This window comes from Mirounga leonina, unplaced genomic scaffold (assembly GCF_011800145.1).
Source record: "Mirounga leonina isolate KUSES-001 unplaced genomic scaffold, KU_Mleo_1.0 Mir_53, whole genome shotgun sequence".
NCBI lineage: Eukaryota > Metazoa > Chordata > Mammalia > Carnivora > Phocidae > Mirounga > Mirounga leonina.
This window is the reverse complement of record NW_023270807.1, coordinates 72,113,164-72,141,030: the sequence shown is the minus strand read 5'-3', so window position 1 is coordinate 72,141,030 and position 27,867 is coordinate 72,113,164. Positions and strand designations below refer to the sequence as shown.

Below are 27,867 nucleotides of genomic sequence, written 5' to 3'. Positions count from 1 at the left end.
TATAGTCCATGAAAAGAGTATATTCTTTTATTGTTTTTGTTCATACATGTTAAGTTTCAACTTTCAATAATAAAATTCAATAAATTTGATTCCTTAATCATAAAAACTTGCTTTACACATTATTTACATGTTGCCAAAGTCTACAGCCATACAAAACAGCACAAGGGTTTGACTCTATGCATGGTACCATCACATGGGAGGAGGGAGCTAATCAAGTAACATACATTCAAAGGTTAAGCTGTAGATGCCCACAGTGTATTTGGCACTGCTCATTGGCATTGTAACACCTTCCTCTCAGAGACAGGTATTCTGAAGCCTTAGCCCCAATATACCAGAATGCTGGTATTCACATCAAAAGCAGCTTTTGAACTTTGTTGTAACAGTAAGCGGTTCTGAGAAACAAAACACAACCAGAACTGGGAATGGAATTCAAACACTCCAAGTTTTTGCTGTACTCCAAGCTGCCATCCTTCAAGTCGGTTTAATTTGATTTTTCCATTGTGGGGAATGTCAAGAAGAAACAATGTAAAGACAAAAACCTTGAGTACACATAAAGACAGAGAACAGTTTTCTTTAATGTTATCAGTTCTTCTTGGGAGTGCAAAGGGAGCCCTGATGATGCACTGTGATGATTTGGGCAGGAATTACAGAATGACCGATGCCATTCAAGTTGTGGAGATTGATACTAGCGGTTAAACTCATGAGGAGAAGGATCTGGAATGCCTGTATCTGAATTTAGAATCTTTAGCAACTTGTTTTGAGGATCTCTTCCTAGGACTATAATAGACTCAGGTCACAGGTTATAGATATACTTTGATGTGTAATAATACTAAATACTACACTGCTATGAATGGAAGGAGAGAAATACAAAGACTCAACCATTAAACTTCTAGCAGCTCTGGCTATATCCCAGTAGGTAATTTGTTTGACTAACTTCATTTTAAAAAATATTAAATCCCTTCACTTCAATCAGGCCCGTTAAATTTAATTCATTAAAGCCATACATATTCCAGAATGTTTATAAAAGACACATATCATGTTTATAAAAGACATAAATTCAGTCTCAGACTAAGGCAAAAAAGCCTCAAAAGAACATGGATCACAGTACAGGGGGACAGAAATCAGAAGCTGTCTAGTCAAGTTCAGAGATATGCTACAGTTTCACACAAAACTTTCAGCAATAAATTAAGACTTAAAAAAAAAAAGTCTTATAATGTACAAAGGACTATGAAGTGCAAAGTAATGTCACTGGACCAAAATTTAGTTTAATCATTTTATTTCAAGTGTAATTTTTAAAATCATAAATGGGGTTTTGTAATCCAAAGTGGAAACATTTTATTCTTCATAGCTTCAGAATATGACAAGCAACTTCAGACCTTGCTTTCCAAACCCAGTCTTCTTTGCTATTTTTCAGACTTCTGAGACCTAGTATTTAAGCTACTCCAGTTTTAGACAACTATTGTACACTTAAGATTTTTCTGAAAACGGTCCATCAAATATAAAGAATGGTTTCTGTCCAAGGATCAGCAGTGAGGGAAGAAATATTAAACACCTATCAAAAAATCACTTATTCATTTAAAAAATAACAGAACCAGAGCAATTCTCTGTCATGAAAGAGAACACGTAAAATTAATTTAAATTACTTTTGTAGACTTTGGTAATATTTTATTACCTACACAGGCCTCAATCTTACTTAAAGATCTTTTAGGCAAAGTCACCATCAGGATTTACTGAGTAAAATGAGTAAGAATCCTGGGTACTAACATGGCCCAAAATGTGGTATTCCAAAGAGGAACAGGTTACTACTTTTGAAGAAAAGAGCTGCCTTGGTAACTTCCCTCAAATGCTTATTTTAAATAAAAATAGTTAATGGAAATATTTTTTAAACCAACTTTCAGTACACACTGCTCACCAAATAAAAAAGGAAGTCACTTTCTTTCCTATTTTAGGAAATCTTCCAACTTTACTTTTAAGATTATAACCTTTTCACCTTTTCTTGACTGTCTAATACAGTATTTAAATTTTTTAAATTCTGCATTTGAATGTAGTGAGAGTTCTTTTTCAGATATCTTCACAACCCAGAACAGACACCAGAGCAACACTTGCAAGTCACATTGTTCCACTACAATGAGATGAAGATGGACGGATATCCAAAAATAGGTATGCCCTCCGCTCCAAAGCTGAGCAAGCTTTTAACACGTGACCAATACAGAGCTCCATTCCTCTGGAGATCCCTCAAACTCAAAACGGTTCCATTTAATAAGTCAATATATTATTCTTAAAAATTAAGTTCGGTCACTAGGAAAGACTGAACAAAAATTATTCCCCTCCCCCCAAAACAACAACCAAGTAGCTCTAGTCACCCCCTCTGCTCCCCACAAAAACAGGGAAGTAGTGGAGGCTGAAACCTTTCAATCTGAAATTTCAGCTCCTAAAACACTGCTATTTGTTCAAACTGCAGGTCTACGTCTTTCCTTCTCCAATACTTCCCCCATTTATAAATTTATTTACACACATACACACACACACACACGCACACGCACTCATACTCACACATACTCTTACTCTTACTCTCAAGTAAGACACTTTTTTGTGTTTGTTGATAAATTATGAGGATTATGAACTAGGTGTATACAGGGTTTCATAGGTGCTTTGTAAACATCAGAGTCACTTGAGTCCTTTTCTCCAAAAGCCTGAAATCAAATTACACAACCAGGGTTCACTACTTTCCCAGACGCTGTTCACAGGCTGCATACTGACGAAGGGCAGAGAAAAAGTCCTCATAACTGATGTTCAGGTGGGAAGGCAAAGAGCTGAAAAGAAAGCACAGGGGGGAAAAAAGCAATTAAATGATATACTGTAATTTGATTTGGAGGGGGAACCAGAAGGATAATGACCCAAAAGAGGTTAAGAAGAGAAGAAAGTAAATTATAAGCGTAGAGTATGTCAAACCTTTTCTACTAAATGACTGCTAAACTCACTGTGAAACAGTCCAAGTAAAAAATAATCTCTCCTTGGGGCGCCTGGGTGGCTCAGATGGTTAAGCGTCTGCCTTCGGCTCAGGTCATGATCCCGGGGTCCTGGGATCGAGCCCCGCATCGGGCTCCCTGCTCCTTGGGAGCCTGCTTCTCCCTCTGCCTCTCTCTCTCTTTCTCTGTGTCTCTCATGAATAAATAAACAAAATCTTTAAAAAAAAAAAAATAATAATAATCTCTCCTTCTTTCCATAAGAGAAGAGCAACTTGTAGTGAGATAGAGATTCAGAACCTATATCAAAGCCTAAGTCTAAATTAATGCAAAACTGGAGATCTATTTATAAGAATCTCCCTCAAATTCACTTTAAGAACTCTAGGGGCACCAGGGTGGCTCAGGTCATGATCCTGGGGTGCTGGGATCAAGCCCTGTGTTGAACCCCACATTAAGCCTGCTCAGCAGGGAGTCTGCTTCTCCCTCTGCCCCTCCCCCTGCTCATGCTCTCTCTCAAATAAATAAAATCTTAAAAAAAAAAGAACTCCTTTCTGTCACAGTAAAGCCAGTACGACTTGAACGGTTTATGAAAACCAGGCTTAACACTCGCAGAACAGCACAGCATCCTTCTATGACTGTATGCTAAAGCCATGTGGTGAGCAGCCAATAAATGAATATTTATCTCCACCATTTCTAATTGCTCAAGGAGGCAATTACAGTGTGATGTGAAGACAAACTCTGTAAAGGCAGATGAATGTACAGCCAGAGGGTTCCCCTTTAAGTATTTGAAATCCTTAATATAATTTTCAATAATTAAAATAAACAATTCTCTAACTTACACAGCTTTATTGTGAGGCTTTGGAAATTCCAAACTGTACCAGAGCCAAACACCTGGTCAGCGTACAAGCCACGTTCGGAGTTCCAGTCATGTGCACCACAAAAGAAAAAAGACTTGAGCAAACCTACCATGAATGACCTCCTGGCCTGACCCTGTGGTGCTCATAGCTATGCTTTCTTTATTCTTCCTTTTCCCCTCCCTAGCTTCACTGAAATACAATTGACTTATAATCTTTTCCCTTCCTTTCACTGCCCAAAATTCTGAAAGAAGTCTCCTTTCCCTCCCCATTTCCTTATCTCTTAATAATCTCTGCCCTCAATCTTTTATCTTATTCCCTCTACTGCAGTGATAAGCTCGTAAGTATCCTCAAAGGACAAAGTTAACGACCCTCTTCTTGCTGAAGCTTGCTTCAGATGTCCTCCTCAAACAACCCACTTTCCTAAGTCTTTCTCATTTTATCCTCTTTATCAACGGCTTCATCTCCTATCTGTCCTCAAGAAGCTCTTAGCGCCAGGACCCCTCAGTGCCTCCAAACTGGTCTTGCCCTTCTCCCATTATGATTAAGACATCACAGTGCTTACAGTCTGGTGGGCAGCAGAGAAACAGAGAGCAGACCTCAATATAATGTGACAGGGCTAGGACAGACATATGTACAAAGATCCATGGGAAAGTTTGTTACAAGTTAGGTATCTGGTGTCAGTTATCAGACTTAAATCCTCAACTTATTTAAAATACCCATTTTACAAATACAGAGAAGCTTAAATAACTATCCAAAGTCACCTTACTGACTGCATAGCCAAGACTCAAACGGAGATCCATCTGTTCTACAACACACGCTTCCCTCCAAACCACGCTCAACCTCACAAGAGATCACTGCTACCTTTCTTGGAGCCCAACCCAAAAGGCAGCTAAAATCAAACTCAGAAAACCCCTGGAGAGAAAGAAACAAGAGAAACACACACCCATCATAAGGAAACCCAAAGTCTGGAGATGTGGATTCCACTTTATTACAAGCAATAGGAAGAGCAATGTCTCTTCCCCCTTCTCCTCACCTATAAAATGAGGAGGCAGGACCATATGATCTACAGCTCTTTCTGATTCTGCCAAGCTATGTGTTCTTGTCTGCCTTTTGATTGGACAAACCTTTTCCCTGTCCTGCCCCTGAACTTGAAGCACTTCTTTAAAAGACCATGGGAGACTATGGACTCTGGGAAAACAAACTGAAGGTTTCAGAGGGGAGGGGGACTGGGGGGAAGGGTTAGCCAGTGATGGGTATTAAGGAGGGCACGTACTGCATGGAGCACTGGGTGTTGCACGCAAACAATGAATCATGGAACACTACATCAAAAACTAATGATGTACTGTATGGTGACATGACATGACATAACATAACATACATATATACGTACATACATAAATACCAAAAGATCCCTTGGTACTGTGCTCTTCTATATACACTTGAGAAAGTTCCTCTATTCTCACAGGTTCAACTACTACTACTTCTTAGGTACTGTCAATCTCCAAATATCCATTTTTTTGCCTTGACTTCACATCCATGGACCAATTCTACATCTTCGTCTGCTCTCCTAAGTGTTTCCACTAAATAAGACTATGGCCTCAAAATCATCTTATCCTTGAATTCAACATTTTCTCTTCAAAAATCAATGTTCCCTTGACTTTCTAGTCTGCTCAGTGGGGAGCCTGCTTCTCTCTGCCGCTCCCCCTGCTTGTGCGCTCACACTCTCTCTCAAATAAATAAATAAAATCTTTAAATCAAATCAAATCAGGGGCCAGCAAATACAGCCCACGAGCCCGCCACGGGTCTCTGTGAACACCGTTTTACTGCAACGGTCACACACGTTTGTTCATGTGCTGTCTCTGGCCGCTTGGCTACACCACCAATGCTGAGTAGCTGCAACAGTGAGGAGCTGCGAGACTGGATGGCTCACGTATTTACCTGAAATACTTACCACCTAGTCCTTTATACAAAAAGTTTGGCCAACTCTGTTCTAAATAAGCAATTTCATTCTCATCACTGTATGACCCCCTAAATCATAGCTATGGCCTCTTCACTTGTCTCTCTACCTAATCCTTTCCCAAACCCAATCTACTCTAATACACAGGTGCCAAACAAATCTTCTAAAACCACCACTTCTGTGCTATCCAAAGGCTAGTGGTTTCCTACTTCCTGTTGAAACTGTTATACATATTCTTTGTGCTGGTATTTAAAGCCTTCCCAGCATCGATATCCCCAAATTATGTTTTCACCTTACAGAGGTGACCCTTGACCAACATGGGTTTGAACTGCATGGGTCCACTTACACACAGGTATTTTCTGATAAATGCAGCATGATACTATAAATGTGTTTTCTCTTTCCTATAATTTTTTTTTTTTAAAGATTTTATTTATTCATTTGACAGAGACACAGTGAGAGAGGGAACACAAGCAGGGGCAGTGGGATGGGAGAAACAGGCCTCCCGCCGAGCAGGGAGCCCAATGCGTGGCTCGATCCCAGGACCCCAGGATCATGACCTGAGCTGAAGGCAGACGCTTAATGACTGAGCCACCCAGGCGCCCCTTCCTTATGATTTTCTTAATAACATTTTCTTTTCTCTAGCTAACTTTATTGTAAGAATACAGTATACAACACATACAACACACAAAGTTGTATTAATTGACTGTTATTCAGTCAGGCTTCCAGTCAAAAGTAGGCTATTAGTAGTTAAGTTTTTGGGGAGTCAAGTTATATGCAGATTTTTGACTGCACATGGGGGTCCCCCCATAACACCCACATTGTTCAAGGGTCAATTATTCTACCATCTAATGCTATAATGCTAAGTCTCCGCTCTGGTATGGCCAGTTCCCTCACTATTTCTTGAAAACGAGATGTTCATTCCTCACCTCCCAGCTTTTTTTTTTTTCCCTGTCCATCATTCCCTACACTTCTCACCTTTTTCTCTAGTTATAAAAATTCTATCCATCTTACATGCCCCAGAGCAAGTCATATCTTTTTTGTAAAACCAACAACTCTGGCCCACAGAGGTATCTCTCACTCCTGGTCTCCTATGACAATCTGAATCAATACCAAATACTTGCACAACCACACTCTCTTGTGTCTGAGTCATTTACATATGTCTTTATCTTACCACCGATACTGTGAAGTACCTGAAGGAGAGGACCAGTACTCTAAGTCTTTGGGAATTCTCACCATACCTACTATAGTGCTGGGCTCGAGAAACACTTGCTGAACTGAACCAAAATCGGGACACTTTAACTACTTACATAATCTCAGTCAATCTGATGTGCCAGGGAAGAAAGCCTAATGTGCTGTCCACAGGACCAAACTTCAATACTAAATCAGGATCAGGAAAACCAGTTGACCCTTAAAAAGAAATACACAGGAATTTAACATACATTGCTTACAAATAAAATAACCAAGGGCAAAATCGGTTAATCAAATTGGCTTTTTATGCTCTGAGTATGTTTCCTTCAAAAGGTTTCCAACCCCCACCCCACTGCCTAACATATACTTTAATACCTATGTTATTTCCATATGTCAAAGTTTTGTCTAAAGACCATTTAACTGAAGTGATTACTTGATAAGAAGGGGTAACCCTACTCCCATTCTAAACCCTACAGGCAGTCCCCAAATCCCATCCACCTTTCAACATAAGAGTTCTCCTGGCATTCTGGGAACCACTGCTTTGGGGGCACAAATGCTTATAGAATCATATAAGTTCATAGAATCATGTAACTTCAGAGATGAAAAGGAACTATAAAAGTAACTACTATCCTCCCCTTCCCCAATACCCCTCATTTTATAGCTAAGGACCCAGCAAGATCAACTCCTAGCTATCCAGTATGAAAGTTTTCTCCAGAGCCCCTGCCTAGGGAGGGAAAACACCATACACCTGCCTCAGTAAAGGCATGGCCATTTGGTCTCATTACTGGTTTCCATACAAGACCTGGTTTGAGAAAAAGAGGGGATAAGGATAGTGCAACTACTTAAAAAATAAAGTAAAATAAAATAAAAGTTAAAATAGTCATTGGTAGAACAGAAAAGATGCTATAATCCAAGAGACCCAGGCTCTAACAGTTTCTAGTAACTTCAGTTTTGCCACTAACTTTTGGTCACACAACCTCCCCAGGGCTTAGTTGTTTCATTTGTTAAATAGGAGACTAGATTAGACAGGCCCAGCCAGCAGTAATAAAGAATTATTTCCATAACAAAGTCTCTTTAAAGCCCATATTGGTAAGGTAAGTGGACTAAGAAGAATATATACTCCTCAACCTGGTAAAGAGCAAATTCTCTTTAGTTAAAAAAAAAAAAAAAAAAAATTAAATCAAAAATGGCAAGAAGGAACTTCCTGCTAATGGTGGTGTGAAGGTGATGAATCCTCCCCCCAAAAACCACATATTAAACTGGATAAAACCAAACATATAAAGGGACTGGATACAGGCCAGAAGCAGACAATTATTCTTTTAATAACAAGAAAAATAATGAAACACCAGCCAGAGCTTCAGGTAAGAGCAGCGGTAAGGGGCCTTTGTCTCTCCTGCCTGGGAATGGTCCTAACTCCCCATGGCCCCCGCCCCCCCACCCCCAACAATCAAATGGAGAGAACTAGAGTTTTACCAGCATGGTGCTGAGAGCAAAACTAGCAGGTTTGCTGCTTGTAGCCAAAAGATATGGACTCAATTTGGAACTGGAGACTGTGGGCCAGAGAGAGGGGGCAATGATGAAAAGCTAGGGTTTTGCCAGCTAAAAGTGGCAAACTCAAAAGTGAACAAATGAGGAAAACCCACAGCCTGTTAGCCTGATGCTGTAGCCCCAGGGAGGGCAAGCAATATAATGGTCAGGAATTTACCAGGAAGATCCCTGGAACAAGGGCTCATACAAACTCTCCACACACTCCTGGGTGACCAGGGAACTGCACACATGAGAAGAAGGAAACCGGGCAGGGGAAGAGGGCAGCAAGAAAGCCCAGTGAAAAGCAACAGCCAAGAAGACTTGAGAACTGGCGGCAACTCTGAATGCACTCTCACATCACAAAGAGATCAGGGAAGCCTTACAAATTTAAGGTTTGAGCACAATCCGTGCACATATCATTGTCTGACACATAAATCTAGACAGACACAGGCAGTCAGACTAAAAAATAAAATTAAAAATAGAAAATTTGAGCAGAGATAGCAGTTGTTATCTTTATACATAGACAACATGATCCTGTATTTAAAAAATCTGAAGACTCTGCAAAATGAACTACCAGAACTAGTAAATGAATTTTAGCAAGGTGGCAAGATACAAAATCAATATTAAAAAAACAACTATATTTCCATATATTATCAACAAGCAATCCAAAAACAAAATTGAGAAAACAATCCCATTAATAATAGCATCCAAAAGAATAAAATACTTGGGAATAAATTTAACTAAAGAAGCAGAAACCCAAATTCTGAAATTACAAAACATTGTTAAAAGAAAAATTAGGACCCAAATAAGTGGAGAGATATGCCATGTTCATGGACTGGAACACTCAATATTGTTAAGGTGGCAAGTCTACCTTAATTGAGCTAGATTCAACCCAATCCCTATCAAAACAGGGCATTTTGGGGTTTGTCTGTGAAACTGACCAGCTGATTCTAAAATTTACATGAACATGAAAGGGCCCTGAGTGTAGCCAAAGTTGTTTAACTCTGAAAAAGAAAATCAAAGTTGAAAGACTTACCCTACATGATTTTGAAATTTACCATAGTAGGCACTACAGTAATCAAGACAGTGTGGCATCTGAAGGACAGACAATACAGACCAATGGAATAGAATAAGAAGTACAGAAATAAACTCAAGGATTTATGGTAAACTGAGTTTCAAAAGAGTTACAGTAATTCAAGGGAAAAAAAAATGGTGGTAGAAGAACAACTGGTTTTGTTTACCTCACACCATTCACAAAAATTAAGTCGAAATAGATTACAGATTTAAACATAACAGCCAAAGTGGTAAGAATCTAGAAGAAAGGAACTATGACTCTGGGTTAGGTAAAGATTTCTTTTTTTTTTTAAAAGATTTTATTTATTTATTTGAGAGAGAGAGAGAGTGAGCACGAGAGGGGGGAGCGGGAGAGGGAGAAGCAGACTCCCCGCTGAGCAGGGAGCCTGATGCGGGACTCGACCCCAGGACTTCAGGATCATGACCTGAGCTGAAGGCAGTCGCCCAACCAACTGAGCCACCCAGGCGCCCTAGGTAAAGATTTCTTAAATATGACACCAAATATGTGATCTAAAAAGGAAAAAAAAAATGATAAATTGGATTTCTTAAAGATTAAATACTTTAAAAGAAACTATTAAGAAAAATAAGAAAAAAAATGGATTGTGAGAAAGTATTCATTCATATCATACCTTATTACTGAAAAAAGATGTGTACCAAAATATATAAAGACCTCTTAAAACTCAGTAACAAGACACACTACCCATTGAAAATAGAATGTTTTGAACAGATTCTTCACCAAAGAAGATACAGATGACAAATTAGCACATGAAAAAAGCTCAATGTCATTAGTCATTAGGAAAATGTAAATTAAAACCACAATGAGATACTATTACACACCCACTAGAATGGCTAAAATTAAACACACACACACACACACACACAAACTGACAATATTAAGCCTTGGTAAGGATGTGAAGAATCTAGACTCCTCTACGTTGCTAGTGGAATGCAAAAATAGTATATAGCCTCTTTGGAAAATAATCTGGCAGTTTCTTAAAAGTTAAACATTCACTCACCACACAATCTAGCAATTCCACTATTAGCTATGTACCAAAGACAGGACAACATGCCTGCACAAAGACTTGTATGTGAATGGTCACCGCAGCATTATTCAAACAAACCTAATGTACATCAACTGATGAATGGATCAACAAAATGTACATCCATAAAACTGAATACTATTCACCAACAAAAAGTAATGAACTACTAATACATGGAACATAGATGAACCTTAATAATATGCCAAGGAAACAAAGCAAGACATTAAAGACTATATATAATTCCATTTATATATAATTTCTGGAAAAGACAAAAGTATAGTCAAAAGGCAGGCATGTAGTTGCCTTGGGTAGGAGTAGGAATGGTGATTAACCGCAGTCAGAAGAGAACTTTTGGGGGTGACAGTATTGAGGTTTGCTTCTGTTGGATTAGTAAGTTAACTTATGGACCGTGTAGATTTTCACGTATCGTGGGTTTACTACCCCTGAAGACAACACCTGGGCTCAAAGCTTTAGCAGGTCTCCACAGGCTACCTGAAGGGCCACCTTTGGTCCCTGCATCACTTTCAGGACACCCTCATAAATTACCCTCTGGTTGAGGCCTTACAGAATCCAGTAAACAGTCAACACTCCAGTAACCTACAATGAGCCCCTACAATGGTCTACTTTAAGTCTATTCATTCAGCCTGAATACTGACTACAACAGGGAATAAGAGCGGACAGGAGAGTAGGGGAAGAAGTGAGTACTCAGTGAAAGTCAGGAGTTAGTTGAGACCACGTGGCCAAAGAACGATTGTGCTCTGGGACGGACATGTGTCAAAGTGGAAGAAACAAGAATGGAGAGTCAACTAAATGACTGAGTTACACAGAAAATGCACGATTAATGAGTAAGGTAAATGAAAACTCTATGTGAATGAACAAAAAATGTACATCTGAAATTGTATGGCTACAGAAACTACCAATGGACATGAAATTGTTAGAAGCACTGCCTTTCTTCAAATGGATTAAGGATAATGCCAGTAAGCAGAAGGACCATAAAGTTAAGGCAAAAAGTTCCTAGGGGTGCTCAAGAGAGAATAAGCAAATTGAAGGCTTTTTTATAAATAGTTAAAGGAAAAAAAAGTGTAATGCTATACTTGGTACAACATGACAAATACAGTGAGTATATTTGGTATCACATAATAGAAAGAATACTAAAAACAGAGCAATGAATGATAAGATTATATTCTTGGGAATGCCTCTTAAATAGCTGTTAAATTCAAACTCAACAGATAGGTCAAACTAAAAAGACACAGAGGAGTGTGATATTATAACATAATAAAGAATATATGTTTGGTCTCTGTCCAGGTTCCTGGCACGGAGCTCCTAAAATCCTTGCAATTTCCTGAATGATAGGAGTGAGAGAAGTATTTTTTGTTATTCATAATAAGCCCCCTTACACCATACCTGAGTTTATGTTAATGATGACTCTTGGTGGGCCTCTAGACCTAGAAATAGCTTTAGGATGGGAGCTAGTTGCCAGAGAAACCAGTCATGTGATTAGAAGGCTGAAACTTTCAGCCCTCCCTTCCAAACTCCAGGTAAGGAGGGAAAGAGAAGCAGGAGATGGAGTTCAAACCCTAATAGGCACTGATTTAATCAATCATGCTAACATAAAGGGACCTCCATAAAAACCCCTAAAAGACAGGGTTCTAAAAGCTTCCAAGTTGGTGAACATAATGGGGTGCTGAGAGGGTGACTCGCCCAGAGAAGGCACGAATGATGACTGCACCGCCCCCCCCAACCCCGCCAAGACCTTGCCCTACTCTCTTACACTGGATCGCTCCTGCTTTGTGGCCTTTATTATCAACTGGTAAACAGAAGTGAAGTTCCCTCCTGAGTTCTTTGAGCCATTCTAGCAAACTAGCAAACCTTAGGAGAGAGTCATGGGAACCCCCTATTTATAGGCAGTTGATCAGGTGGCCTGCACAGGTGGCCAGTCCAGGTGGCTGAGAACTGCAACTGGTACCCGAAGTGGGGGCAGTCTTGTGTGACTGAGCCTTTAAACCCGGAGAATCAAACCCGGACTCCAGGTGGTTAGCATCAGAAGTGAATTGAATTGCTGGACACCCATACAGTGTCTGGATAACTGGAGAACTCACTGTTGGCATAGGAAAACATCCCAGAAAAAGGCTGACAGCAATATATTCAAGAATATTCATCACTGCCCCCCAAAATCCTTTCATATCCTCTCCTTTACCAGTAAGTTCTCATGCAAGTGAGTTGACTACAAATTTCATTATCTCAAAACCATTTTCACATGTGGGTCTTTAAGATTTCAGAAACATCACAAGTGTAACAACAACAAAATCAGGCTTTATCGTGCAAACGGAACCTAGACGTTCTCCTTAATACTGTGGGACAAAACTAAAAACATATATATATATATTATATATATAAAACTTACTAAGTAAACTGTCGAACATGTCTATATCCAAATCTGTGGATCTCTTTTGCTGCTGGGCTACTAATTGGCAAAAGTCCTGAGCAGCTCTCACAATATCTGCTTTTCCATCTTCTGGGGAGAGCACCTTCACCGCCGATTGGCAATTTAAAACTGGAGGAAAAAACAAACAAGTTATTAAGTAAAACATCCTGTTCCGGACATATTTCAAAATCCATTTCAGGAAATATTAAGTTCAGACTAAAATAAAAGTATAGTTCTTAGAGTAAACAAGAATCATTTAAGTCCTTCAAATTCAATATCAAAACATACTTATCTACACTCCTCTAAAAGGACTCACACATCACATTTGTGTATATATATTTATATACTGCCTTCCTCTTAGAGAGCTCAGAGACCTTGTATCTCTGAATGAAACCGCTAGAATATAGGAATTATAGGCTAGTTTACAATTTTCACTCATCTAAAATGTCATCTACAATCATAGGACAGTTAGCAATAACATGAGAGAAGATCAAAATGAAGACTGTAGGAAAAAAAATGTGTTTCAACGGAATAGGTATTGTCCACCTGATCAGATTCTGCTTCTAGGGGACCTATCTTACAATTGACAGGATTCTAGGTAACTGACAGCAATGCCAAATTCTTATCTATCTACATGCAAATTCTTTCTTGTCTGGTAGAGGTTCAATTATCTTCTCTGTAACCCCATAGAAAAACCAGTTTTGCCTCCATTTACATATTCATTTCAATATTCCTGGTCTGTGTGTCCATTCTCTGGACTCTTGAACTGGTTACAAAATCTGCCTGGTTCCTGGTTGTTTATGAGTTAAATAAAATCTTTAACATGTGTTTATTTTTGGGCGCCTGGGTGGCTCAGTTGGTTAAGCGACTGCCTTCAGCTCAGGTCATGGTCCCAGGGTCCTGGGATCGAGTCCCGCATCGGGCTCCCTGCTCTGCGGGGAGCCTGCTTCTCCCTCTCCCACTCTCCCTGCTTGTGTTCCCTCTCTCGCTGTGTCTCTCTCTGTCAAATAAATAAATAAAATCTTTAAAAAAAACAAAAAAAAACCCCATGTGTTTATTTTTTAATATCTATGAAATTCATAATTTTATCTTTTTCTGAAAATTATCTTTGAACAAGATGAAGAAAGAAAAGTCTAAATCTGATGATTAAAGATGGTGACAGTAAAGACCTAGAGGGCAAAATGAATGAATGAGTGACAGAATTTGCCCTGAAACACAAAACACATCTGCATAAGTTAGATACTGAATTTTACACTCATGCTTACCTTGATCATCTTTGTCATTACTATTTGCAAACTCTGGTGAGTATTTCGAACAATCTAAGCCCAAAAGTTCCTGCTGTTGTTTTAAAATTTCATCCATCAATCTGGAATTATTTCTTTTGAAAATACCTTAAAAAGAAAAAAAGCAAGTAAATCCCGACTAGGTTAATTTATCCTCTTCAACAATTAATGGATGTTTGTTGTGAAAACAACACTGCTCCCAGAACTGAACAAATTCCAAATAAAGTAGGGACTGACTGAACCTAAACTAGAATATAAAAGAAAAACACAACAAAACTTTGTTAACAGAAGAGTCTGGAGTCAAGCTAATGTTAAAAAAAAAAAAAAAAAAAGGACGGAGTGACTACTTAGAGTCAGTATGAATATGATAAAATTAGACGGAGAAAGACATTTTAAGAGATCATTTACTTGAAACCTTTATTTACAGATTAAGAAACTGAGACCCAAAGTCCTGAAGAGACTTGTCCAAGAATTTAAAAACTGCAGCAGTGGTCTAGAGCCCTTATCTTCCTGACTCCCAGTCCAATGAATTTTCCTTGCAGATGCACTTCATGCATTCAGTACTATTACCTTAATTTGACTAGTTTTTTTTAAAGATTTTTATTTATTTATTTGAGAGAGAGAGCCTGAGTGCTGTGGGTGGGGGGGGGGGCGGGGGGGCTAAGGGAGTCTCAAGCAGACTCTGGGCCTAGCATGGAGCCCGATGGGGGCTTGACCCCACAACCTCGAGATCGCAACCTGAAACCGAGAGTTGGATACCCAACTGCACCACCCAAGTGCCCCTTGATTTTTTTTTTTAAGATTTTATTTATTTGACAGAGAGAGAGAGAGAGCACAGCAGGCGGAGCAGCAGAGGCAGAAGGAGAAGCAGGCTCCCCGCTGAGCAGGGAGCCGGATGTGGGGCTCAATCCCAGGACCCTGAGATCATGACCTGAGCTGAAGGCAGCTGCTTAACCGACTGAGCCACCCAGGAGCCCCTTGATTCTTTTTAATAAGAGGAACTAGTATGAATTATGTAAAAAGTAGAGAGAATATACAAAAGTAACAAAACCAAAATTTAGTAAATTCAAACAAAGCATGGAAAATATACTACATAAAACTGTGTCTGATCCTTTAACGTTGCACAGAAAAGTTAAAACTTTTAATTGCTATTAGGTCACTGAGAAAGATGAAGAAACTATGTTTAATACAAAACTAATAAAGAGAGCTTTAAAAATAAGTGACAAGTTTTTAGCTGTTTTCAGAGGGGCAGCTTTCTAGTGGTGGCTTTTTAACTGCTATCAAGTTTTCCTACTCTATACTCTGTCAGATTTGACTTTAAAGCACTTCAAGGATTAACTGGGAGAGAGAACACAGTAAATATATATACAAAATAACACAGAATCTGCTGTATACACATGTCAACTTGGTGGTATATGTGTAACAGCAGTTCAAAGATAAAAAAGCAGTCTCCTTTGCTTTGTAGGGAAAGGCTTTGTAAAATAAGCAAGACTTGAGCTGAGCTGACTTGAGAAACTTAAAATGGAGAGGATACTGTTTTTAAGAAAAAACACTGAATACTCAAAAGACAGACAAATGTTGCTGGTGCAAAGGATTTGAGAAAAGGGGACAGACCTAACTTTCATTTCATGTTGTCTACCAAACAGGTAACCAACAATTTCTAAGCAATGTGGGAATGGTGGAAATTTATAACTTTAGGAAAATTAACCTTACAACACTACAGAGAAAGTCAGGCAGGAGAGTACTGTAATAGTCCACTCATAACTTGATGAAGCAATGGAAGGAGTTCATTATAAAAGAAAAACTGAGAGAATGAAGAGCATGACTTAATTAGAGGTGAACACAGAAAATTCCATGGCTTTAATCTCAGCTAACAGAAAATAATGACTTTTTTTTAAAGTGGGGAAATTCTAGAAGAGAACTGGTTTGAAGGAAAATAAACTTAGTTTTAGACAGCTGATGACAGAATATTTAGGCAGGGGGTACTGAAAAAGTGATTAAGACACATGAGGGAATGACATTCAAAAGAGGTCATATAAATAGCACGTGGGTAGAGATCTTAACTCTTTTGCTTACCAGGGGTCAGCACAGTGCCTGGCATAGAACAGACACTCAACAGATAAATGTCTGCTGGAAAAAGACAGGTCAGACACTGGCTGGGGGACTTCAAAAAAGACCTCTTTAGGGTAAATGACATTTCAGCTGGCCAATGAAGAATTAGGAGAATTCTACAGGGGCGGGGCTGGGAAGGTAACATAACACAAGATGGAGGATGGAGACGTAGACATACATTTGGGAGTCATCCTCCTGGAGGTGAAAGCCAAACATACACACAAGAAGTGAGAAATAAGATCTCCAAAGGTAAGGAAGCATACATGGGCGAGAGCAGGGGCTAAGGCTGTGGCTCCTTTATGAAAGCCCACAATCATAAGATCAAAAGCCAGGAAATATAATAAAAGCGAACACTGTATAGTACCCATATCCAGAGTGAAATTAAACAAAAAAATAGTCCCAAATACAAACAAAATTTTTAAAGAAAGGTGATTAATATCAGAAGCTATTTGAAAAACAATGTTTAGTATAGTCATACTTGTGCAATAATACAGATATGTAGGATATAAACATCTTCAAGTCAATTATAAAATTCACATGTATGACAAAAGCATATACTACAAAACAACTGTATAATACAGACTTAGTAATGTTACAAGATTTCCAATTACTTATACAAATAAAAGATAATTTAGACCACACTTTGGTCTGTATCATAGGTGTAAATTATGGAAGGCATATGGATTTCAAAAATAATGCAAAATCTCTATGACACTACTGCCAGGACATATGGAACTTATTAAAATGTTAAACAAATCAATTTCTCATATGAGCTAAGGTTATTCATTTCAATAGTAACCTACCAGTAGGAACCCTTGCTTTTGCCTATTTACACCACACTGATCCTTCTTTGATACTCTGAAGACCTATGCTTCAGTTCTCACCAATGCACTCATCTTTGCCTTAGCTTCCAGATTAAGTGGTAACATGTTACAGGAACTCTTGCTCTCTCCAAATCAATGGGTGCTATTCTTTATCACCAAAACAGTTACCACCTCTTCTCAATCTATATCCTTTCCTTCTCAATCTTTCTCAAGTGTCACCATTAATGACTACCCTGCTTCCTTCTCAAAATTCTATCCTTACCCCAGCTTGTCTGAATGCCCTTTCTTGGTTCCACTCCCAACATGCTCCTTAAATGGCCCCTTCTCACTCTGCACTGAGCCCTTTCCCTCTTCCCACCAGTAACTGGAGATTACTCCTAGAGTTCCTATCTCTGCCCTCTCTTTCTGTCCACGTGCTCCTTTCTCTAAGTCTAGTCACCCACAGGACTTTATAACTACTCAGGGCGGGCCAAGACAAGGGTAACATAGGTGAGGCAAAACTTAATGGGGCACCAAAAAAACTCAGTAATTAAGATAAATAATACCTTAATGCAATATCTTTAACAACTTAATGCAAAAACATCCAAGATGAACAAAACATTAAAATTTTAAGTAAAAACAGGACCAGCATTTGATGAATAATTCTAGTTCATTCAAATATCTAATTCTACCTAGTTCTGTAAGCATCTGAAAATGAACCAACCTAAAATTTGGCAGCTTATCTTTTAAAGCTAGTTCTCAAACACTTATATCAAGTTTGTTTTTTTTTTTTTAATGGAGCAGTACTATAAGTGTAAAACTTACATGCACTTAGTGACAAGGCCTGAAAGGGAATAGGTAATATGAGAACAGTGAATGTGTAAGGATGATGGGACAATAGGTGATTTGAAATCATAACTGCTATTAAACTATCTATATAATTAAAAGGAAAAAAAAAAGGCATAGCCCTTTCTGTTGTTCTGTTTCTAATAAAGACATCACTATCTGCCCAGTCACCCAGGCATCTTCTCTACTCTCCAGTATTTTCACTACCACCTCCAATGCCCTATTAATACCCTAAACCCATATACTCGCCTACAGCAATATTTCCCATATCCATTTCCATTTGTTCCTTGTCCCCAACTGGTTTCAAGCAATACTCTTCTTTAAAATATTACAATCACCTTCCAATGGGTTTTCTTGCCCCTTCTAGCATGTATTACTAGATTGACAACCAGATTAATCTTTGGGTTCATCTTCAATCCTGACATATTCCAATTTTAGTATCTCCAGTGGCCCCCCAAATGCTTAATGTATTAAGAACATACTGCTCAGATCAGCATTAAGATTGTGCCTAGGGATGCCTGGGTGGTTCAGTCGGTTAAGCGTCTGCCTTCAGCTCAGGTCATGACGCCAGGGTCCTGGGATTGAGTCCCTCATCATGCTCCTTGCTCAGCGGGGAGCCTGCTTCTCCCTCTGCCTGTTACTCGCCCTGCTTGTGTGCTTGATCTCTCTCTCTCTGACAAATAAATAAAATCTTTAAAAAAAAAAAAAAAAAGATTGCAGCCAATTGTTTCCACATTTGGTGGGTGGAAATAATTTATATTTATGAAAAAAATGAATCTATTTCGCTGTAGTACTCTATTCCCAGCAAATCAGAATTGCCTTATGTTCCCCCCAAAACATATGATGTGAGTCCAACCTCCATCCTTTATATTACCTTCCCAGCCCCATGCCTAGTAAAACTCTTCAGAGGCCAGCTAAAATGTCACTTACCCTCCAGAAGCCCTTCCAAAATCCCCCCAGCCAGATATGCCCCATTCCTCCTCAGACTCACCCTCACTCCCTCCAAACTCCATAATAAACAATATTCTACTTTTTATTATAATTATAGCTTAATCCCCCTACCAAACTGTAGTCTTACTTATGAACTTGTGTCTTACTCATCTCTTTTCCCCTGAGTAACCTTCCACGTAGCAGGAGTTCAATGTTTATTTAATAAACTGAATTATCAGTGCACAAAGTGCCACCTAACAACAAAACCTAAAGGGACATGTCACTGAATGGAATTTCTAAGAAGTTTCCAGGAACCTCTCACAATAAAAGCAGGCACTCCTTAATGCACACAGGCAGAAATTCTGTTAAAACGGAAGAATACAGAGGCACAGTTACAAAGTATTTTTTATAAAGATGTTCATAAAGTTATTTTAAACACAACCTTTATCTTGGCTGATTTGGATGGAGAAATTAAATATACAAGCACAGCTTCTGAGAAGTGCTAAATACACAGACAAAGCACAGTATCAGCAAAATGATTCCTGATACCTCATAGCTTGCCTCGTCCAGAAATCTTGATTATACACCATATCTATCCTACTTACCTATAAGCAATACTATCAACTTAAAATTTTCTTCAGGATTCAACGTGTACTCACACAGATTTCACAATATACACAAGAAATGCAACAAGTTGTAAGAGTGCCTTTGACTAAGATAGGCAATTCCTCTAGTAATATCATAGCATGATATTATGCAAGTATTTATACTTATGGAGTTCTTTTTTTCATATCATGGTTCATCTTGTTTGCCTTCACAGAATCCCAACAAAAGCCAAAACGTTGTAATAAAAGAAACTATCACAAAAGTCATTTTATAGAAAAGGAAGCTGGGACCACATTCATTCAGAAATAACTGACCTAAGGGAAAAACAATAGTAAATACATTTTTGAGAAAATCATACTTTACAGAATCATACAGTAATAAGCTCAAATAATTATTTTATCTCATCTTTTTACAGATGAGGAAACAGACCCAAAAAGGTCAAGCTACTGTCCTTGGTCAAGAGTTTTTAAGACTTTGGCCTGAAATCCAGGTCTCTTGGATTCTACTTACTCAGTTCCGTAACTATTTCTAACACTGATAAATACACAATGCTAAACCCACTTTACTAATATACCCGTTACATTTTGAATTCCCCTCCCCCAAAGTTGAACTCTATTAAATATATACAACTACCCTTTTTACAAATAAGCAGCATCTTTTGAAAAAACTAGGACTAGAGCTCTTTTTTAAAAGACTTTTAAGGTTTCACAGGGCTAACAGTTATTTAAATTCTTTAAGAATGATTTAGGAATCTAAAATAAGTTTTTGCAATAATAATTTAAAGAATTTTGTATTACGTTTTGTTGCTCTACAAGTATAGCTCATGTACTCTCAATTTCCTAAGTATAAGCTACATGTAAATATAGAGAGAAAAGATATATGAAAGAACTATTTTTAAAAACACACACATGCACATGCACACACACCCAGGAACAGCTATAATTTCCTTAAAAAAAAAATATTATGCCAGGAAAACTGGACTTCAGAAAGGTCACTATGTTTTTGGTATTTCTTGATAAACATTAGCTGTGCACTTGGGGGCCAAATGTAAATTTTTTATAGTCTTAAGAAAGAACTATTTTAAATTCTAGTATTCAAATCTACATACAATGCTCAATGTTTAATCAACAAGGTAAGGTAACGTCCCCTAACCATTCATCCTAAACCGAATGTCCCCAACCTCCTATCATAACACTTCCAGTTTTTAGTATTTCCTAGTCTTTGTTCTCCTGCATGTGTAATCCTGGCTTAAATGATCATGCAATTTTGTATCCTGTTTTTTTCACTTTTGTAACATGTATCCTTCCTTAGTGCTAATCTCCTGATTATTATAACAACTGCATTATTTAACAAAAAAGTCTTTGCTGATTTTGTTTAGCTCTCAAAATACAAAAATCAATACTTTCAGAACCGAGATTATTACTACTATAGCTATTGCATATTCTCTCAGCATTTAGGTTTTCATCACATTCAAAGAAAACAAAAATGCCAGTATAACTGGTGAACATAGAAAGTAAGTGGAATGAAGAGCATTATATGAGGTCAGACAGAGATGGAGGCAAAAGGGTAATACAAAGGGGTCTGTGGGCCTTAGTAATGAGCTCAGAAAACATTCCAAGTACGATAGGAAGCTGTTCATTCAGAGTTCGAATGATGTTAACAAAAAAGATCACCTTACTGGTGAGTAAAGAATGGATTATACAGGGGCCAGAATATAAATGAAGACCAATCAGGTGGTTACAGCAATAATCCAGGTGAAACATAATAACTCAAACTGGGGTGGCTGCAGTGGACAACCAAAACAAGTGTCGAATTTTAAACATATTCTAGAGGAAAGGCCAAGGATGCCTGTTGACACATTACGGGTGGAATATGATGTAAGAGGCTCAAAGAGGAAATCTAAGTTTTTAGTCAAGCAACTGGTTGGAAGGTACTAGTATTTTTTTAAGATAAGAAAAAGAGAGAGACAGGTCTGGGGTGGGGGGAAATTCAAGAGTACTGTTTTGGACATGTTAAGTATCTGAGATGTCGAATAAAAGTGAACCCTGTTAGGCAGTGAGTTGGATAAAGAAGTCTGGAATTAGGGGAGAGATGAGGATTGGAGATACAAATCTGGGTACGAGCATTTAAAGGATATCTAAAGTGATCAGACTGGAGAAAGGGCTCTGGGACAGGGGTCAGCAAACTACTGCTATGGGAATGCAGCCACACCCACACATTTATGACTGCTTTTTTGCCTCATTGGCAGAACTGAGTAGTTGTAACAAGGACTTCTAACCCACTAGGCCTAAAATATTTACTAGCTGGCCCTTTAAGAAAACGTTTGATGACCCTTGACCTAGGAGATAGAATGAACAAGAGAATGACAAGGGCATATATACATATAAGCGGCACAAAACTCTAGGACACCCCAATGTTTAGAAATGGAACAAATGAAGAGAAGCCAGAAGGCTCAGAGAGCAAGACAGGAAGAAATCCAAGCATACATGATGTCACGGAAGCCAGGAGAGGTATTTCCAAGAGAGTGGAATTAAGTATGCTCTGTCCACCTATTAGATTAATACTGTATTCAGGACCCTTACTGTAGTCTTTTTGAAATCTCTACTATATTAATTAAAATGACATTTTAGAATTGTAGGTTCGATATTTAGTCTACTCTTTCAAGCATGCATACATAACTGGGTAATATAACCATGACATACATACTTTTTTCAAATTAAAGGAACCAAGTAAGAAGGAGTTTAATTAGACAAGTATTCAGTCAGCAAATCTTATCTGTATTCCTTAAACACTGCTTCTTTTAAAATTTATGTGAAATGAATAATGAATTCCATAAAATGAGACTTTTAAAGCGCATACTTAATATATCTTCTTTTAAATCTGAAATTAGAATTTTTACCATGGTTATCCCCTCCCTTCTATAGAAACAGACTTCAAGAAACACCTAACAACAAGTATTTATAAGGACAAGGAATGGGGCACGTGGGGGCTCAGTTGGCTAAGCATCTGCCTTCAGCTCAGGTCAGGATCCCAGGGTCCTGGGATCGAGTCCTGCATCGGGATCCCTGCTCAGCTCCCTCTGCTGCTCCCCCTGCTTGTGCTCTGTCAAATAAATAAATAAAATCTTTAAAAAAAAGATAAGGGAAGAGAGAAAAGTGGGATAAACACTAAAACAATCTCTCCTAATTATAAAACATCTAACCAGCTATAGAATTAATGTACTAACTTCTTTATAAATGCCCATCCTTCAAAATGGCCTACCTTTTATCCTTTTAAACTAGACCCATTACCTAGTGGTTACCCTCATTTAATTTCTCTAACAGTCCAATTACACTATCAGAGGCAATCTTCAGAGAAGATAACATATGAAGCAATTATTTAAAATTAAAAAAAACTACCATTAAAATTTTACATGACTAAAACAGTCATAACAAAATAAATCTTATACGCCACTAAACAATTTTATTTTAAGGGAGAGCCCCAGGATACTTCACAGAACACCAATTACACTGGGCCGAGCGCGCGGTAGCAAGGGAAGACGCAGGCGTGAGGGTGGCACAGCATAATGCAACAAGCGGGGCGCGCCCAGTCCCAGCTCTTCCCCAGGAGAGAGGTGTGAAATGAACAAACCCCGTGGGCTTTCGCAGCCCCCTGGGTGCACATTTTAAAAATGAGAAGAGTGTCTTCACAGACTCTGCTTACAAAGAAATAGTTCAACACAGAGCAGGAGTTCCATAAAATTAAATCTAGTTGATTAAAAAGTATGTCCTATGATTCACAGGATTAACCTTTGTAATAGTGGTATGAAGAAAATTCTACTTGCCTTCAAATATGTTACAAATCATTTCCATTACCTGTAGATAAGTACCACTTTAATCAAGGCTTTAAGATGACCCAACATAATTAGGAATAGTACTATAAGTGACATTATAGTCACATTCTCTTACCAGTGGAAGTCAGTATAGCAAAATGATTAAGTAGAAAATCTTTGCAATAGTATCTAGTTCAAATTCTAGATCTGCTCCTTACTAGATATGGGTGCTTGGCTTTCAGTTTCTTGAGGTGTAAAACTGCTAAGGATTTAATGCACTTTTTTGCATAGTATCTGGAACATAGTAAGAATTCAACAAAGGCTAACTATTCCTATTAAGTAAAGGTTTATTTTCATACACAGGTCCAGTACTATAGTTAAACAGAAGGGTACTCAAGAAAATGAGGTCATTTCAAAAGTCAACAAAAGCAGAATACAGCTTTTCTTTTTCTTTTTTTTTTTTAAGATTTTATTTATTTATTTGAGAGAGAGAGAATGAGATAGAGAGCACGAGAGTGGGGAGGGTCAGAGGGAGAAGCAGACTCCCTGCCGAGCAGGGAGCCCGATGCGGGACTCGATCCCGGGACTCCAGGATCATGACCTGAGCCGAAGGCAGTCGCTTAACCAACTGAGCCACCCAGGCGCCCTAGTATACAGCTTTTCAAAGTCAGCACAGTGGGGATGGAATAGTCAAGAGGCTACCTAGGGGTTACAGAGTGGACGTTATAAAGATTGATGGTAGCCTTTCGCCAGATAGCTAACTGTGGCACAAAATCAAGAGGACATTCCAGGATGCTAAGGTACATGTGGAATTCTGCACAAGACATGAAGTACACAAAGGTGAAGATTAGGAACAGATGCTCCCTTACAGGAGTTTCCACATGAAGGAAGACAAGCACCCATTTGTATTGCTCATTATATCAAGATGCAATCACAGTACAACTGGACTTTAACACTTCTTCCAACTCTGTGTTTCAATATGAGGACAACAATAAGTACCTAGTAAAACCATACTTCCCAACAGCATCTGTGTCACTGTGCCAAATACATAACTCAGGCAAACTATGTTCATTTCCTTCATTTCCCTCCATTATTTTAAGGTTCCTGGGTATTCATGTTGGGAAACAAATTACATGTATAACACCAAACTACACACTGTAGGAGAAGCAAAAATGAAAAGGATAGATAGCATCTGTGGAGCTTACAACCTAGTAAGATGATTCAGGCCCATATACGTGACTACTACTTTAGAATAGAGAAATACCTTTACAGATGTACAAAGTTCTGGGGCGATCCCAGGATAGAGCAAGATAAGAATGGAAGAGTCAAGACAGGCTACCTAAGAGGTGATAGTGAGTGAGGATGGACTTACAAGGATCAATGACAGCCTTGTGACTAGTAGACAGCCATTTGTCAGGAAAAGGAGAAGGGACATTCCGGTGGGAGGGAACATCAAGTAACCTAAACGTGGGTACAGCAAAAGGTATATAAAATAGTGAGAAGTAGGTTGAGGTGGCTGGGAGTACACTGGGCAGGCATTTTTAATGTCAGTGTGAGAAATCTGTACCCAAAAAGTAAGTAACACTGCAAGATTTCCTAAGCTCAGTCAAAGAGGCCTTGTAAGTTTGGATAGGTCTTCCGGAACACTCTTGGAGGGAAGTCAGCTACCATCTGACTACCCTGAGGTCACTATTAAATAAGGAAGTCCAAGCCAGCCATATAGAAAGACTACGTGAAGACATGACCAACCTGCCTTCATCCACTCCAGCCATCACAAACCAGGCGTCAGACTTATGCTCAGACTTATGCTCATCGGGGAATCTGCTTCTCCCTCTCCCTCTCCCTCTGCTCCTCCCCCTGCCAATGCGTGCACGCTCTCTCTCTCATTCACTCTCTCCCTCAAATAAATAAAATCTAAAAACCAAACCAAACCAAACCAAACCTCCATTCTGTTTTCTGTCAATACGTGGTTAGCTTGACTTCTTCCTTTTCATTAACAACCATTTTTCTTGTAGCAAATGTGACACAAGATATTTCTGAACCACATCAGCAATTAACAGCAATTGCTGGAACAAGGAAGTATGGCAATATTACAATCTCTGTTAGTAGGCTTAGTCACCAAGTTAAACTGTTTGGCTATACATCTGCCTTCCCTTCTGGAATGTAAAGGTATTTGCTTGAAAAGAATCACCTGTGCATAAGGATTCACTTATAAGTCAATTCACCACATTGCTTAATGGCTTCAACTAATTTCCATTTCTGCTTCACTTCTTTCCCCAGGCAATATTTCTGTTGCACTGGTTTAAGCAAAGATTGTGTCCCTTCCTAACAGTCTCATGATTTCTATTGGTCTGCTGACTTCTTTGGGAAGTTCGAGAAAATGTCAGCCCCTATTAAACTTTACCCTACAGGTTAAATATCATTTGATGATGACAAGCTACTGAGTCACCATATTCCTTGCTGACCGCAAGGAAGGTGACGGGTCAAAGATTAATACCCTCTAAGAGTTATTGTCTGACCTTGACCTACTCTTTCTGACAAATCCCCACACTTAACACCCACCTATTTGACAAAGATTTTTAAGGAAAAAAATCAAACTGTAGCTTCTGTGGAGCATACCAGTAATTTACATTACTGAACAGAGAATAAAACATTAGTTTCCTTTCCTTCATACCAGTACATCTAAATCATTGTTACCACATCTTTGTCTCTAAGAAAATTCCACTGCTTTCAAAATCTGACTGAACCCAAGCCTGACATTCAGAGCCTTCCTCAACCTTACCGCCAACTTATAATTCGATGTCCTGCTGAAAGCCCACTCCCTCTGCCTGAACATCTCAGGTTCTTCCATTCGGGACTTCTTTCCCCCATTCTCATAGTGGTTACTTACTCTCAACACCTCTTGTTACTAACCATGTCACTTAGGTACGTGTCTACTCCCCATAAGCCTCAGAGTCCATGGAGTTAAATGCAAAATTACAAGGAATGTGCTTAGCACAGTGCTTAAGGTTTGTAGCCACCCAATAAGCGCTGAATTCTTGTACTTAACAAAATTCCCCACGGTGCAATTCATTCCCTCAATCAGCACTTAAAGGAGGGAATTACTCTATCAAGTACTGCGTTAGCCACTAAGGATCCACGACTGCACACCACCCCAGACCTCTGAAGACTAGGTGACTAGTTTCATTTTTGCCTGTCCAGCCTCTCACATACTTTTCGTAGGCCCAGTTCAAATGCTAGTTGGCCCGATCCCTCAGCTTATGCCTAAGTCCTTCACAGCCTGACAGGGACTTAAGAGCAGTTCCTTGAATCTCTGAAGAAACACTGTGGTGTAACAAAAGGGCAAATACGTGAAAAAGCACAGATGCTGGCGATCCTCAGGTCCCTCTTCTGTGAAACAAGGGTATACAAATACCATCTGCCTTACTGAGGCATTATAAATAAGACATATTTTTTAGATGCAGAGAAAGCAGGAACTTAGTAGGTTTTCACTAAATCTTTTTTTTTTTTTTTTAAGATTTTATTTATTTATTTGACAGAGCGACACACAGCGAGAGAGGGAACACAAGCAGGGGGAGAGGGAGAGGGAGAAGCAGGCTTCCCGCGGAGCAGGAAGCCCGATGCGGGGCTCGATCCCAGGACCCCGGGATCACGACCTGAACCGAAGGCAGACGCCCAACGACTGAGCCACCCAGGCGCCCAGGTGTTCACTAAATCTTATCACCCTTCCTTGAAAGCGCTGGCACCGCAATCTGCACTTACGGGCCTCGCGACCCGGCAACTGGAAGAGGCGGGAGCGCCGCGGTGAGCCGCACGTCCGGGATACATCTGCCGGATGTGCGGTCCCCGCGGTCGAAGACGCCCCGGTCCCCCTACCCGCGCCGGACCTCACCTTGGTGGTCGTAGACGCTAATGTAGGAGATGCCCACAGCCATACACCACACCACGAGACTCGCGATGTCCGAGTAGCTGGGCTCCTGCTCCTCTTCGGTGACCACCAAGCCCATATGCACTGGCAGCTTCTCCAGGGAACGGCAGTCCGCGCGCCAGCGCAGCCGGGGGTGGGCGGCGGCCGGGCCCGGCCTCCCGCGTGGGTGCCGGTAGTGACGGCGGTTCCCGCCGACAGCCGGGGGCTTGCGGAGCGTGAAGCCGAGCGGCGCTAGGACCGCGGCGGAGGCGGCGCGACAGCAGCGCCGCCAGATCCAGTTCCAGGTGCCGAACCGAACGCGGAGCCAGGAGGTGAGCGTGCGGTGCAGACAGAGCAGAGCGTGCAGCACCCGCCACACCAACTCGTACAGCCCCGTCATACTCTCGTGGCGCCCGGGCGCCCTCTCCTCCCTCCCTCCCACACCCGCGGCGCGACGGCTCTTTATCCAGCCCTGCGGCCGGCGCGGGCCATCATCGCTCCACGTTCCCCCGCCCCCCACGCCCGAACCCCTTTC

The 27,867-nt window shown here is 39.8% G+C and overlaps 1 protein-coding gene across 1 annotated transcript; it reads right to left on the bottom strand.

Annotated features, from left to right (window-relative positions):
- NUS1 (NUS1 dehydrodolichyl diphosphate synthase subunit) lies at positions 1-27,867 on the bottom strand. The gene is made up of 5 exons (XM_034990388.1): positions 27,318-27,867; positions 14,300-14,425; positions 13,014-13,163; positions 7,088-7,187; positions 1-2,813 (listed from the first exon to the last, which is right to left on the bottom strand). The coding sequence occupies exons 1-5, from the start codon at positions 27,730-27,732 to the stop codon at positions 2,723-2,725; spliced, it is 882 nt and encodes a 293-aa protein (XP_034846279.1). The 5' UTR covers positions 27,733-27,867; the 3' UTR covers positions 1-2,722.